This window comes from Triticum aestivum, chromosome 5B, assembly GCF_018294505.1.
Source record: "Triticum aestivum cultivar Chinese Spring chromosome 5B, IWGSC CS RefSeq v2.1, whole genome shotgun sequence".
Lineage (NCBI taxonomy): Eukaryota > Viridiplantae > Streptophyta > Magnoliopsida > Poales > Poaceae > Triticum > Triticum aestivum.
In genome coordinates, this window is record NC_057807.1 from 603,448,045 (window position 1) to 603,462,472 (window position 14,428).

Sequence of the window (14,428 nt, forward strand, 5' to 3'; positions counted from 1 at the left end):
GTGCTGGATTCATGGTCAATATATATGCTTACAAACCACAGTCGAGGTGCTAGTCATAAATTGTTCGCTCCAGAGGATTTACAAGTTTATGCAGAAATTATGAGTGCTGCAAGAAAGAAAAAAGAGTGCTGCAAAGCTGGAGCAGTACCCATGTCTTGCCGGAGCTCCGCAGTCCCACGGTCATCTTCAACATCACCGAGGCCTTGTGATTGGAGATGATGGCCTCTACGTTGGTCGGCCATCTTCAACCTTGCAGACGATGTTAACCTTGGGCGTCACCTCACTTATATGGTGCCTGCCTGGGGCGTATCAAAAATATTCATGTCGGGTGTCGTCGTCGCCTCGGAGCCTCCGCTCACCTTGGCCGGGGCCGGCAGCGCCCGCCCATGGGTGATGTCCACTATAGTATTACTACCTGGCCGCTGGCCGGCCGGCCAGACAGGTGGAGGGCAGCGGCAGCTCATATGGCTGCTGCTTCTCCAAAAGAGTAACAACAATGCACATTTCTTTAACAAGACTCAAAACTGTTCCTAGTATGTTATTCAGCTTCAGTACTGCAGGAAACAGCAATGTCTCTCCACTTCATGAATTTCTAAGATACAACACGAACAAAAATAAACAAGAATACAGCACGAACAAAAATAAAGAAAAATACAACACCAACGATAAATAGAAGACATATTTTACTCTCCTCTAGTTTGTCACTGGCTTGGTTCTTCAGTTCTCTACACGCCGTCTAATGTGTACTTGCAACGAACGCTGCCAGGGACAAAAGTTATCCTGAAGAGAAGCGAGAACAATAATCCAGACATGTTAGCGGCGGCTCTTGCTGTCGGCAGTCCAGTATTGCTTAACTGCAAAGAGGATCTTCTCAGGCACACGAGGGCCGCCCTCATGGTCGGCCAGTGTTGTCTCCCACCTCATGGCATTGGCTATTTTCTCCACCTTTACAAGAGCATCAACTGTGTCACGGATTATAACTGCGCCCTCTGGGCGTAAGATCCGGTCCATTTCCAGTAGTATATCTTCAAATTTACACCTGTTTTTAAATAAAGATCACATAATATCAGCCAACAAGTTCTACCGATTTAGGATCACATCTTGGTCTTTCAATGCTTACTTGTTTTGGTACAAACTGAAGACACCGTTAGCATGGATGAGGTCATATGTCCTTGGGTAAGTAGAAAACCCTTCACACCTGTAACAAGAACAAATAAACTATGATTCACACACAAATATAAAACAAGCTTCTCGGCAACTATATCAAAAACTAACACAAGAAGTAGAACTGCTGCATATCAGCAAACTCGTATTTCCAAAAGCACAACAACAAATACATGGCAAATGCACATCATCATTTAACAACAGCACGAATTGAAGAGTTTCCCAGGTGAGTTTGGTAACAGAGTTTAACTGAAGTTAGCACACGAAGATTTTAATGATATTTTCACATCCTTCTATCTTCACACACAACAATACATGAGTACCATTTTTATAGTGTTCATGAAGTAAATGCACTTCATAACAGAAAAGAGAAGTTCCCTTTCCTAAAAAAAGAAGAAAAAAAAAAGAGAAGTTCCCTACATCGTGAACCGGCAAATGTAAAAAGGTTTGTTGCGAAAAGCAGAACTACCAAAATGTAGAAACAATGTACAACGAACATAAGTGAGAAACAAAATGCAATAACCAAAGTATGAAACCAGGAGAGCAATCCGGCAGTTTACATACCAGTCGTGATACATTCCTATTAATCCTCGCTCATAGATTACACCTAAAGTAGAAGTATCTGCAATGAACGGAACGACATTCATGACCCACAGCTTTGGAGACTCCAGTACAGCAGCAAAGCTACCAAGACCTGCATTCATGTCCATTATGTTGCGGTACCTTCCAGTATCAAGCAAGTCATTGGTTTTCTTGTAAGCATTAACATGTTTCTGCCAGAGTTTATTGTCCTCCTGATATGTTTGAACTGAGAACCCAGGTACAAAACCACGGGCTATCCGAGGTGGTACTGCATTGAGCCTCTGGGGAAATGGCTCTAGTTCACCACCAGCAACCTCTGACACGCTTTTAACCTCAGGAAGCGGAGTTATACAGGCTTCCATTTTCTTATACCTGTAGGTAGAATGTAATGAAAGAAAACAAATTGAAGACAAAGCTAGAACAGTACAGATAAGATTCACTCCTTTTTTGTGAGGGTGGCAGATGGAATGACACTCACCATACATCACTTTCGCTTGTCAACTCACACTTGGCAACTTTTGAATTATCTTGTTTCCTCGGGCAAGATTTGTCATTTAATCTCTTTCTCCATATAGCAATACCATCCTTCTCAGATATCTTCTTCCAGCAAAGAAGTTCTGCGAATTGTTCTATTTTTCTCTGCTCACTCCGGAGATCGTCTTTGGTCCGTTGCCATCCCTTGTAGTGAATTTTCCAACCAATGGGTGGGCCTGATAGTACCCAATACCCACCCGGCCTAAGTACCCTATCAACTTCCATCATGTACATACCGTCTGTAGAACAAGAGCGAAGAGGTTCAGAATTTTTATGGAGACCATATGAGTCAACCATGAAATGTTCTAAAAGCGTTCTTACTACTTCCGCTCCATGGAATTAAACATCTCGAGCAATGTGCCATGTCAAAGACTCGGGATGGAAATGAGAGCTTCATTGATCCAAGGACACCGATATATGCAGGTACGCCTCTCTCCAGTGCAAACTGTACTTGTGCCTCATGATTATCTTTTGGAGCGAATGACATTGTCAAAACATTTTTCTTCAACAGGTAAGCACCCAAACTGGCAACCTAAACAAAATTATGAAAAAAGCAAAGAAAAGTTAAAGTGTATAGCACAACAATGTGGTTATCATTGAGCATATGTTTGTGTATTCAACAATGAGACAGTCACATACCCCACAACCAGTGTCGAGTGCAGTTCTCACTTTCCCCTCGGTAATTGGGATAACAGAAGTAAGCTGGTCTATATACTTGTCTGCACCCTCAGGAAACTGCGTTCCACCACCAGGAAACCTGAAAACGTTGCCCTCGTAGTGCACCCAGTTTTGGATGGCCTTTTCAACCGTAAGACTCTTGTGTGGCACATTGGCATAAGAAACATAATCGCGGCTCTTTGGCCACGGAAAAGGAGCAACATAACCCTTTGGTGCTGGAATCAGACAGTACAGCTTCTCGTTTTCAGGTGGGCAATGCCTCTCCCGATATATCATGTGATCCCTAGGGAAGGTCATTGCACGCTTTTGCTCCTCGCAAGGAGTGTAATCAGTGTACTCCGCATCACATGGCTCAAAAGTTTTAACTTGAGAACTGAAAGTGTCGTTCGGAAGATCCGATGCACTATGGTGGGTCTCGAAATTCAGATTTGGCAGTTTCAGACATTTGGTCTGCTCATTCACCACAGCCGCAATGCTGTCCCCTCTCCCAAAACCACTTCTTTGCCATACACCAAGGAGGTAGAAGAAGGAACAGAGCCCAAATACCACAAGTACAAATAGAGCGGTTCTGGTCTTGTTCTCGGTTAAACTCCGAGCCATACCACAACAGCCTAAAAGAATTATCATTAGCATAAGCTAAATGAATCCAGCAAGTTGCACTTCAGACTTTCAATATAACTTACACATTACAATGGATGCATCAATAAATTTCCACACGAACTATAATAATATATGAAGCGAATTTGGGCAAGACACAAATTATGTCTGGTCGTAACCTAGACACTGCTCCTCAGTTAAGGGATTATTCTCTTCGCCCTGGTATTTTCTGTTTTTGAGGAAGCATGACTATGTAACTTCTCAGTGTAGCAACCACCAACATTTGTTTGAATCATGGCATTTAGCAAATGAGCTGCCAAACAGCAAGCTACTTTTGCACTGCAGTTGATTATGGTGGTTCCCATTTGGCCCAACCAGATTTTCCATATTTTACCGACTGGCTAACAAAAAAAATTCTCCCTTTAATGGTTATCTTTCTACAAAATATTATAACATAAGGTCAGCGTGGCACAGTTGAGCAACCGTAAACTGAACCTAAGGTTCTTTGCAATTTGCTTTTCTTAATTATTAAGATAGCAGTCGATCCATCCGATGCATAACCCAACAAAATAAGATAGCTACAAACAAATTGTTGGGCAGGGAAAGCTAAAAAAGAACTAGGAAATTTCCAAATTCTGAACTGTTGTCATTACTAAGTACCCTCTGTTCCCATTTGTTACAAGATCAATTGAGAAGATGTAAACAAAAGAAGCTATACCAAAATACAGTTTCCCCATTAGACTACTTTAGTCAGCCATTACAAAAGCTTGGAGATATCAGACCACAGATGAATTGAGGGAATTATTTATGCTACCAAATGGGATTTTTCTTGTCAAAATGAAAAGAACAATGCATTTGCATAAACTGTAAACGACTATGGCTTGGCATAAAATGTACAGTAAAGAACAAGATCTTCAGTGGTTTATTTATGCTACCACAGTACGCATACTGACAGATGAATAGGCAATGACCTAAATGAGAGAAATTGGGAATGAATCAAAGAAACTTACCTGTGCGGCTTACAGGGATTCAAGAAAATTTGGAGAGGGTCAGATTCAGAGAAGAATCTGCGTCGCCGGCTTGCCGCTGCTAGCTGCGTGTGGCTGCGTGGCCGCCTGGCGTGGGGTCGTGGGACGGCTGGGCTGACTCGCCGTCGTCGTGCTGCTGTGTGCCGGTGGGCTGGTCGGCCGCGGGCGGCGGCCGATTTGTGCCGCTGGCAGGTGGCGGCGCCGCGGGGGCCGGCGGATGCTGTGTGTCAGGATCCGGCGGGGGTGCGGCGGCGGGCGGCGGCTGCTAGGTGCTTCTTCTTTTCCTTTTTTTTTGAGGTGATCTTCTTCTTTTCCTCGGTGCTGCCTGCTGTGTGTGGGCGGGCCACGGCCCAGGTCAGCCCTCACGTAGCTCCGCCAGGGCCCAACCTTCGAATAGATCACAACTGCATAAATCTACTAAAAAAAACTGCATTACCTAAAAAAACTAAGAAAACTGCATAAATTTGTGTTCCTCAAAAAATAACTGCAATTTTTTTATTCTATAAATAAATAGCATAATTTTTTTGCGGGAGAAAACAGCATAAATTTTGTTCGAGAAAACATAGGTCACGGATTATATAGTAGATAAATTTGCATATTTTTGGACATGAATAAAGGGACGGTATTTCTCATAAGTCATAACTCCTGTCTGAATCCCTGTTCAGTTGTACCGACCATAAAGTGGAGAGGCTTATTCCACACCAAGACCATAGTAGTGACCTCGCCAAAAAAAAGACCATAGTAGTGGGAAAAAAACAACAGCCCGGATAATTGGTTGTCACCGTTTTATAACCAAGAGGTATGAGTTTAGGACAAAACAACCACCAATCACGACACCGAGAGTTGGATGGAATCGAGCCAACAAAAGGGAAGAAAATGCCCACTTCTTCAATAAACATATTGAATCAGGATCCAAGGGAAGGGGTTCAAATCCGCAACCCATGTAGATATTGGAACGGATTTAAAACCTATTCATGCAGCACATAATGGATACCTCAATTTGTCTTCTTCTTCTTCTTCTTCTTCTTCTTCTTCTTCTTCTGTGCGAAGCTCATAGGCTTTCTCTTTCAGGTCTCACTAGCCTCTGAGGCTCAGTCGCAATGAAGGCGAGGAGCCGCTCACTTTGACCGACAGGAGGAACTGAGGATCTCTTTTCTTAGAACTCCCTCAATTCCAATGAATAAAGTGTGTGCACATTTCAAAATTGAACTTTGACCATATATTAAACCAATAAAATATGGGTTATATGTGACAAAAACTATATGACTGAAATCCTCTTTGAAAGAAGTTTTCAGTTGTATATTTTTGAAGTCACAAAAATATATATATTTGGTCTAATTTATGGTCAAAGTTGGATTTTTAAGATGTGTGCATGCATTAGTTATTGGAATGGAGGGAGTACCTTTAGGTAGATTAGGTGGTCCAGGAGTTACATGGATGCAATCTATGTGGTGTTGGTTTAGATTCGATACGTGAAAGGTGTGGATTTTTGCTACAGCTTTTTGGTTGACTTTAACTAGAAGCAATCATGCCCTTTGCCTCGCTGATTATTATGGAAGTTGATTTTGAGCTCGAACAACTATTCAAACGCCAAGAGCAAAAGTTCAAGTTCTTGGCCTTTTCGAGGTCATGTTCCATAAAAATAATTGTGCCATCGTCATATTGCAGAATAGAGGGGCCAACATCCACAAGACGCGGTAAAACTCTGTCAATCTAACTGTCAGTTTTTGCGCGCTCAATAGAGCAACCAATCCTTAACATTAGAGATAGTGGGTCATCCTGGTGGAATACCATTTTGGAAGTAATGGCAAGCATCATCAGGGACTTCTATAGCCACACTACAGCCAAAACCGAGATTATCGATCCAAGCATGCCACTTCTCAGAGAAATCCTCCATTCTAAAGGTTGGTTGAGAAACAACCATTTAACTTTGTCATAAACTCTCCCAAAGTCAATCTGAAAAATCATCTCACACATGTTTTTTGTGTACATCTCATGGACGGTTTCCTGCAGGATTACTACTCCAACAAGGACAGTTCTTCCCTGCATGGACAAACCACATGTCCGGTCTCCACTTGACACGTTTTACCTTGATTATGGATTCCCCTCTAGTTGGATTAAAAAGACAAGCAGAAATCCATCTTGCTGTTCTCCATCTTCTCGTAGATGAGTAGATGGTCAATGAGGAAAGATGTCATTTTAAGATTTCTAGTGCTAGCATATCCCATTGCTCCTCGGTGAAGTATTATCCTTTGACAAGCCCTTCCAATGCCTTGCATTCCTAAAACTGTGGTAGCCTGGCTAATTAGATACATTTATTATGCGATCATTTGAGTGTATTGCCTGCTGCTATGCAACAAAGCTTGGCATGCCTTCCCCCTAAACTTCTTCATAGCCTTGATTTGCCTTTATGCTTATCATGCATACAAGTTCTTGCCTCTTACTTACATCCAAGGGTTGAATCGTGAGAACGAAGGAAGCGGAGTACATATAGCCACAGGCTCGCGGCTCACGGGCTCGTCTGAGATGTTACACATATTGTACTGGGTAAGAATTAGTTGAACCATGTGTTACTATGGTTAGGTCACATTCCATGCTAGATTTGGTGAGAGTTGTGAATGCGAGCTGGGAAAATGTGCTTTTCATATTCTGTGAGCATGTGCATGCGGCTACCACATTTGATTGTTTCGCCAGTGATATACATTTGACCTTCTAGACATTTGAATTTTTTTCTCTTTTAACTTTGATTGTGAGTTCTTCATGTTAATTGAGTGACATATATTATAACTTTGGTTGAAGAAATCTCAAGTTAATAAGTTTTCGTGAAATGTAACATACTTCCCCGCAAAAAAAAAGTAACTTACTTAGTTTGTATAATTATTTCTATGCAATATTTTCATATATATCACCTAGTTGTAGTTAATATTTTTCGTAAAGCATTGACCTAGCACATTAACTAAAGTCATTATCAGTTTTCATTTGATGCACACGTTTGTGTGTGTGAATAAACTCGTAATAAAATTTCCTTCATCTTTTAATCCTCACTCATACAATGGGAATGTGCATTCTCAAACCAAAATTTTCTTAATTCTACTACCCATAGAATTTTAATCTGCATACAAAACAACATTTTTAGAAGACAAGCAACATTGTAAAAGTAACTCTAGCAGCGTTTGCATAATATCAATCGCCATAAATGCAAAACAGGCGATCACCAAAATTTCTTGGGGTTGAGGCGAACGAAGGCAAACTTAGAATCGCTCTATCCTGGCCTCCAAATTCCATCTGCCCTCATTGGACCCACAAGTCAATGGGACATACTTCCCCAATCTCTCTCCCATCGTCACTGTGAGGTTGGGGACTACATGGAGTGTCCTTCGTGCCACATGGTTTTGTCCTTCGTGCCACATGTTTTTATGGTGCAAGCACAAGAGCAACCAGTGCACGTACACACGGTCGGGTTTGATCAAAGCATACTCATATCAAAATCACGCATAGCCGGCACTATCTTTGCATGCTATCACACAGTCGCCATGTGAGGAGCTCGCGGATTTGTGGTGGCTCGCTCGCTGTCTTGAACGGCATGAGTCCAAGGACGAGCGCCGTTGCACCTGACAAGTTCAAGCTGTGCGTGGTGGTGGTTGGAGGGCGGCTAGAGCAGCGGCTTGTGGCGAGGGCGTGCCAGTGGTGGACGGGGGCGGAGCAAGTCATGCAGGTGACGGTCGGCGTGTGGTTCGTAAGAGCCGAGGCCGACGAGATGAGGGAGAGGGAGCCGGAAGGAGGAGAGACCAGGCTACGGCGTGGCTTGCCCCGCTGGTGACTGCGTGTGGCGTTCGTGTGTTGTCTGTGTGGTGTGGAAGAGAGATAGAGGAGAGAGAGAAGAGAGAAGACAGAGGGAACCATGTGGTCTTTTTTTAGTCGGACATGCAGATGTCCTGTCACCCGCATGTCGCATAGCTCCCCAGGTTGCTTCCAGTTTGCGGGAAAATGACCACTCCGGACCGCGGGACCGCTCCACGGGGTAGAAGTCCCCTTAGAAGATGAAAATTGACATGCAGTCCGGACACTACAATCCGTACATATACCGGAGCTTTGTGGGTCTTCTTTGGAGATGCCTTTACCATCTAAATAATCAACATATTAAGCGGCAGCAAGGGTTTCTGAGGGCTTCTATGTCGTCACCCCATCTTCCGTTATGATGTGGTTGGCTCAGACGACATTGTGTTGATTGCTCATCGACCACAGACACAAAGGTGGCTCCCCCATGATGACTACGTGTGAAGTCTCGGTTGCCTACACCGACAGCCGTGCTAGGTCGCATGACCATGCTTATTATCCATCGAAGAGCATGCAACATGACACACTAGCATCCCCATCAGCTGTCAGCATGCAATAGAGCCAAAGGATACTGGATTGTTGTATCGACGACAACCGTGGAGGATCGCTAAAATCATAACCCACCCCTCATCTCGCCACCTTTCTCTAGGTAGCAGCGAATATACACCAACATCGTCACAACATAGTTGACGCCACCATGGCCGATGACTATCGGTCACACGTCACCCCTCTTTAGATATTGTTTCATCCCATAGCAACACACGGGTATTTAGCTAGTATCATATAATGGTGAAAAATAACTGTTGATCGATATATAACTTTGGTGAAGAAGCAATCTCCAGCTAATCAGTGTTTCTGAAATGTAGCATACTTACTTTTTATATAGTTATTTGTTTAGGCAATGAGCTTTTTTTTGCGGGATCTTTAAGCAATGATATGTTCGTATGTATCCCCTACTTGTAGTTAACATTTTCTTTAAACATTGACCTAGCACGCTAATTAAAGTCATTATCAATTTTCATTTGATATTTGATATGATGCTCATGTCTGAGTGTGTGTGTGTGTGAACAAACTCATAATAAAAATTTCTTCTTCTTTTATTCCTCAGCCATACAGCTGGGATGTGCATTTTCAAACCAACGGTTTCTAAAAGCTACCAGCAATACAGTTTAATCTCCGAACAACACAAGTTTTTCAGAAGCTAAGCAACGACATAGCCACCTTTGAGGAATCAGAGCAAGGCGAAGTAACAATATGCTTCTTATATGCTAGGTGCTAGCTAGTTGTCATATCTGCTTTTGTCGACCAACGGAACTTGGAGTTTCACCGCATACATTCCTGACACTACTAATCATTTTCCCTCCTTCGAGAACAATTCTGAGATATGAATAATGTAGAATCATGAAGTGAATAAGAATGCAAAATGACATGCATCTGGTATAAACCCGATGGAGTTGCTAGTATTTTGTACTCCTTCCGTCCCAAATAAATGTCTCAAATTTATACTAACTTTAGTACAAAGTTATACTAAGATTGAGACACTTATTTTGAGATGAAGGGAGTAGAAGAATAGTGGGAAGAGTTGGTTGCAACTTGCAAGTGCAAAAGCCAATTGATAATGTAGCCTGGTGTTCAGTACTGGTCGGGATAATGATCCAGTAAAGTGAGTAGCGACGAGTCCTATTCTTAGGCATCTTTATCAGAATAAATCGTGCATGCACATCATATTATCTATGTAACTCAAATGCTTTGACTCGCAATGTATCACCTCTCAGCAACATGAAGCATAATCTGGTTCTTTTTCTCATATAATTTTCATTCCATAGTTGATTACTTTTGTCAACTAAATGGACTCATCTTATAGTTTAAGTGTGATCCGATGATTAATTATACAGAGCTTTACAGTTATGTGGACTATTATCATGTTCAATCATGGTCCTTCTCTCCTTTTCATGTCACAAGCCTTTTATATGACAAGAATAATCTCCAATAACAAAGTGAATCGCCAAGCATGTCAGTCGTATCCCGTCAATCTAGTTTGGAGATTTATAGCCGGCATCACGCATGAAAGAAGGACATCGACCATGCATCACACTTCCGAATGGTTAGAGCCCCCAACAAGGCCCCCCAACAAGGCCCTAACAAGGCCCCCCAGGCGACTTTTTGGCCGCCGGCGTCAAAAAATCGGCCCAGTCGCGCCCCCAGGGGCCCATTTTTCGCCGGCTCGGGCCGAAATTTGCGCCGGCGGACCCAACCAGAATCCGGCGCGCTGGGCATGTTCAGGGGCGCCGGGCCAAAGCGCCGTGGGGCAGCCGCGTCAGCGACACCGCCCGCCTCGTCTTCCCGACGCCTCGGTTTCCCGCGGGGAATCAATGGCAAGGTTGCCGCCGGTCAGCTTTGCCATTGATTCCTCACGGGCGGCGCGTCACGGGGCGGCGCGCCGACGCGCGCCGACGCCTCCCCTCCCTCGGACGCGTACACACGGACGCGACGCGGCTATATATGGTCTCGCTCGCCGCGTTGGAGTGCCACCTCTCCACACCTCTCCCGAGCGCCGCCGCCGAGCTCATCTCCCCACCCCAGCCCTCCCTCTCCCCGCCGATCTCTTCTCCCCAGCCACTCCTCTCCCCGATGGCCGAGCGTTTCCCCGGAGACGAGGCGGCAGCCAACGGCTTCGGCCGCCGTTCGCTCCGTGAACAGGAGTCCTGGCTCCTGTTTCAGGCGAACATCCCGGCGCCGCCGGACATGCGCGCCGGGCCGACGGGCTGGAGGCTCAGCAATGGGGGAGTGCCCATTCCCCCGTTGCCCGACGCCGTCAACAAGCCATTGTACTTCGTCGACGAGGTCGAGATCGCGCGCGCCTCTCTCACCGACGCCGAGCGCTCCCTGTCGTGGTTCTAAGTCTGACAGTAGAATAGGAGGATAGGAATGAAGAGGCAAGATCCTAGCTATGGAGTAGTTGTATACGCAAGAGATTTACGAGTTCAGGCCCTTCTCGGAGGAAGTAACAACCCTACGTCTCGGAGCCCGGAGGCGGTCGACTGGATTATATGTGTATGAGTTACAGGGGTGCGAACCCTTTATACTGAGGAGGGGGGTGACTTATATAGAGTTCGCCGGACCCCTCCAGCCCTCAGTTATGCAGGGTTTAAAGTACATTAAGATCGGGGGTTACTGGTAACGCCCCACATAAAGTGCTATGATGACCATAAAAGCTAATTAATGACTGACCGTTTGTATGCAGAGTGACTTTAGATCTCCTGGCGGTCGAGTGGTTGGCTTCATGGTCGAGTGTCTTCAAGTCCGTCGAGTGGAATACTTCTGGGTCGACTGACAGATGGTTTCTTCTAGAGATGTCCTTGGGGAGGGTATCTTGGACAGGTCCATGACCCTACCCTAGGTACATGGCTTCATCATTAGCTCCCGAATGGATCGAGGTTTGAATGGGGAAGGAGTTGAACACACTTCCGACCCATTTTCGTGCAATGAGTATGTCTTGTTCTGGATCAATGAACTTAGGTGACGGCATCAACTTCTTTTTCAGTCGCCTTGATCCATTCTTTGTATCCGTCGAGTGAATTTTCTTTATTTGGAGAACTCCGAACGACAGAGCGGAGGAAATCTCCTGTCTGACAAGTTGCTCTGCAGCTCGCGGATTTAGTGGGATTCTAATTTCGGGAAGCGCGCGGGGCGGAGGAGGCCGCGGTAATCGGATGGGATAAGGCAGGAACGCCTCGATCTCCGTGCCACCTTTTTCGCCACGTATCGCGCGCGCGACTGTTGCGGGATTTGATAGGATCACCCGGGCCTACAAGTCAGTCACTCGGGAGTAACCTCATATAAGGCGCCAGACGGGGGTTTGTGAACAGTGCGCTCTCATTTCCTCCCCTCTTCCTCAGACTTATCCACTGCGTTCGCTTCCATCTCAGCGCCGCTGCTCCGTGCGCGTCTCGCCGGCGACGATGGTGAAGGAGAAGACGGCGGCCCTGGAGCAGGCAAAGAAAGCGACGGCGAAGGCGAAGGGAAGGGCGACGAGTGGGGGTGGATCTTCCTCAAGGGCCGGCCTGCCGCAGGGCTGGATCCAGGGCGACTGGATCCGCTCGACGATCCGTCAAAAAGATCTTGACGACCTGGCCAATGAAGGACTGATCCCCCATGGATCAGCACGGCTCCCGGGGAAGAAGTTGGAGCTGCAGCCTCAGGAGGGTGAGTGTGTCCTCTTGGCCACCCATGTTGACTGTGGGTTTTCTTTGCTGCCTCACCCTTTCTTTCGGGGATTTCTGAACTTCTTTGGGGCGCAACTCCACCACTTCACACCCAACTCCATCATGTATCTCGCTGCTTTCGTGTCTTTGTGCGAGAACTTTTTGGGTTGCCGGCCTCATTGGGGTCTTTTCAAGCACATTTTCACCTGTCGCTCCCAGACGGTGAAAAAGGCCAATCCGAGTGACGAGAGAACACAAGTGATTCAGATGTGTGGGGGTCTTGGGGTTCAAATAAGGGGAAAAAGCTCTTTTCCGGCCATGATCCTTCCTGAGTTGGTTCGTGGATGGAAGTCGACCTGGTTCTACTGCAAAGACCAGCCGACACCAGGGCAGTCGACTAGACTCCCTCCTTTTTCCATGGACCGAGTGAGCAAGCCTTCCTCTTGGAAGGTGATCCCGAAGAGAAGGCGCAGGTTAAGGTGCTGGTCGAATGTGTGGTCCAGCTTATCCGTGACGGAGTGACCGGCATGGACCTCTTGGAGGTCTTCCTCCGACGACGCATCCAGCCGCTTCAAGCCCGAGACCATCCGATGTGGTTGTATTCTGGCACTGAGGACACCACTCGGATCCATCCGGAGGAGGTCGAGCATGCCACGCTGGAGAGGTGGCTGGCGAGCATTATAGGGAACAAGGACAACCCCTTAGGAGCCAGGAGGATTCCTCCACTCGACCAGTCATACGAAGTAGACAAGGTCCAACCCTGCATCTTTGACTGTGATCCTACTTTCTTCATTCTGTTTGCTTAAAATCGGTCGACTGACTTTTGTCTTGTTTGTTGCCTTCCAGACTACTACTGAGATGTACTCGATGCCCAACGGGGCGCAGGAACAAGCCGAGGAGGGAGGGGCGAGCAGAGGTGAAAGTGAGGAGGAGTGGCAATCTGATGGTGAGAAGGAAGAGGATGACGACGACTCCAGTGAAGAGGAGGAGGAGGAAGTCGACCCTCCTCGTTCGGAAAGGCGATCCAAGCTCACCCACGACCCCGCGAACGAGCGTGGCCAAGTGACTGCGCCTGTTGGGCAGTCGTCAAAGCACCCTTGGACGACTTCGCCGGCGCCGACTGAAAAAGCGCCGAAGCATCCAAGAGCAGCATCATCGAAGCCGCCGAATGCCTTGCCCAATATGAGAATGAACATTCCCACCATCTCCGGGTGACAATGGAACTTGTGTTTACTCGTTTAGCATGGACAGACTCTTGGTCGACTTGTTGACTCACCGCCTGGTTTCTTAACTCCGCAGTGCTGCTACCTCTGAGACCTCCACCAAGAACGAAGACCAGGAAATGGAAGACGCTGCCACCTCCAACCTTGGTACGATCTCTGTAGTTTCACTTTTGGTCGAGTGGATTCTCGATTTTAACTTTGAATCTTTCCTGTAGCCCCTCCTCATGTCATTGATCTCCCTGATGATGACGACGAGGCGCCGCTGAGGCCGAGGAGGAACAGAAAGGCGCCGGCTGGCAAGACCGCTCAGGTTGAATCGGTGCCTGAGGCACTGGTTCAGGAAGGTGGCAACATCACTCGGACCTCCGTGTCCTTCGCTGTGCCACTGACGAGTGCTCGACCTGCATCGTCGACTGTCGACTCGCCTTCCCTTTCCGCCACACACCACGTCCCAGAGGACCAAGCGGGTGCTGCTAAGGAGGCTATACGCCAGGCGGGAATCATGATGGAGGAGGTGAAGGCGATCCAAGAAGCCAGCTAGGCGGCCTACGATGCTAGCTCAGCCCTTCAGAGCAACGTC

At 46.5% G+C, this 14,428-nt stretch overlaps 1 protein-coding gene across 1 annotated transcript; it reads right to left on the bottom strand.

Annotated features, from left to right (window-relative positions):
• Positions 1-514: 514 nt before the first annotated feature.
• On the bottom strand, positions 515-4,884 carry LOC123113561 (probable methyltransferase PMT2). The gene is made up of 7 exons (XM_044534838.1): positions 4,566-4,884; positions 2,920-3,569; positions 2,602-2,812; positions 2,225-2,519; positions 1,729-2,118; positions 1,121-1,198; positions 515-1,039 (listed from the first exon to the last, which is right to left on the bottom strand). Exons 2-7 carry the CDS (start codon positions 3,556-3,558, stop codon positions 814-816), a joined length of 1,839 nt encoding a protein of 612 aa, XP_044390773.1. The 5' UTR covers positions 3,559-3,569; positions 4,566-4,884; the 3' UTR covers positions 515-813.
• Between the last annotated feature and the right edge of the window lie 9,544 nt (positions 4,885-14,428).